This window comes from Aptenodytes forsteri, unplaced genomic scaffold, assembly GCF_000699145.1.
Source record: "Aptenodytes forsteri isolate BGI_AS27 unplaced genomic scaffold, ASM69914v1 Scaffold271, whole genome shotgun sequence".
Classification (NCBI taxonomy): Eukaryota; Metazoa; Chordata; class Aves; order Sphenisciformes; family Spheniscidae; genus Aptenodytes; species Aptenodytes forsteri.
This window is the reverse complement of record NW_008794602.1, coordinates 133,686-134,994: the sequence shown is the minus strand read 5'-3', so window position 1 is coordinate 134,994 and position 1,309 is coordinate 133,686. Positions and strand designations below refer to the sequence as shown.

General features: G+C 66.6%; 1 protein-coding gene across 1 annotated transcript in view; it reads left to right on the top strand.

Moving 5' to 3' along the window:
- The window catches only part of CBFA2T3 (CBFA2/RUNX1 translocation partner 3), an 11,373-nt gene that overhangs the window by 6,490 nt on the left and 3,574 nt on the right, over positions 1–1,309 (top strand). Inside the window, exons 8-10 of the mRNA XM_019470404.1 lie at positions 25–93; positions 329–519; positions 1,136–1,307. Coding sequence (XP_019325949.1) covers positions 25–93; positions 329–519; positions 1,136–1,307 — 432 coding nt within the window. The remainder of the gene's footprint in view (positions 1–24; positions 94–328; positions 520–1,135; positions 1,308–1,309) is intronic.

Below are 1,309 nucleotides of genomic sequence, written 5' to 3'. Positions count from 1 at the left end.
GCGCCGCCCCCCTCTCCTTTGCTGACGCTCACCGGGAGTTCGCGCCGCGGCCCCTCTCCGGGTACATGCCGGAGGAGATCTGGAGGAAGGCTGGTGAGTGCGGGGCGGGCACCGGCACCCATCGGTGTGCCAAGCTCGCAGGATCTCTGCCCCATCCCCTCCCCGCACTGCGTCGGGGTGCCGGCGGGGCCGGAGGGGGTCAGGGTGGGTTTGCGGCGCGGGGTGGATGCTCGCAGCCCTCCTGTGGTGCTGCTGCAGAGGGGGATGCACAGAGCCGGTGCTGGGGTGCCGGCACACCCCGTGCCATGCTTGGCCGCCTTCCTTCCAGAAGAAGCTGTGAACGAGGTGAAGCGTCAGGCCATGTCCGAGCTGCAGAAGGCCGTGTCGGACGCCGAGCGGAAAGCCCACGAGCTGATCACGACAGAGCGAGCCAAGATGGAGCGAGCCCTGGCCGAGGCCAAGCGCCAGGCTTCGGAGGACGCCCTGACCGTCATCAATCAGCAGGAGGACTCGAGCGAGGTGGGGGCCGGCAGGGGCGAGCCAGGGGGGACGGGTTCGGTGGCAGCATGGGAGTTTGGGATTTGCTCCTTCTGCAGTCAAGTTTACAGCGTCTGTGCATGCAAGCGTGGATACCGGGGGGGCTGTGGCAACACCACGGGATGGGAAGAAGAGAGGATTTCTTGCACCGAGCTGGGATGGGATGCATGGTCCAGGATGCGGGTGCATGGTCTGGGATGATGCGCGTGGTCCGGGATGTGGGTGCATGGTCCAGGATGTGGGTGCATGGTCCAGGATGCGGGTGCATGGCCTGGGATGAGGGTGCATGGTCTGGGATGCGGGTGCATGGTCTGGGATGAGGGTGCATGGTCCAGGATGATGCGCATGGTCCGGGATGTGGGTGCATGGTCTGGGATGAGGGTGCATGGTCTGGGATGATGTGCATGGTCTGGGATGTGGGTGCATGGTCCGGGATGATGTGCAAGGTCCAGGATAGGGATGTGTGGTCCAGGATGGGGGAGCACAGTCTGGGATGGGAATGCATGGTCCAGTAGAGGGTTGCATGCTTCAGGATGGGGTGCGCGGTCCAGGACGGGGGGGGTACACGAGCCTGAGGTTCGGCTTTGCATCCCCGCAGAGCTGCTGGAACTGCGGGCGCAAAGCAAGCGAGACCTGCAGCGGCTGCAACACCGCCCGCTACTGCGGCTCCTTCTGCCAGCACCGGCGGCAGCACTCTCCAGGGCCTGCCGGCCCCCACCGCCCCCGCCGCCGGCGTGGGGCTGCCGCCGGGCCCGAACCAGCCCGACGGGGT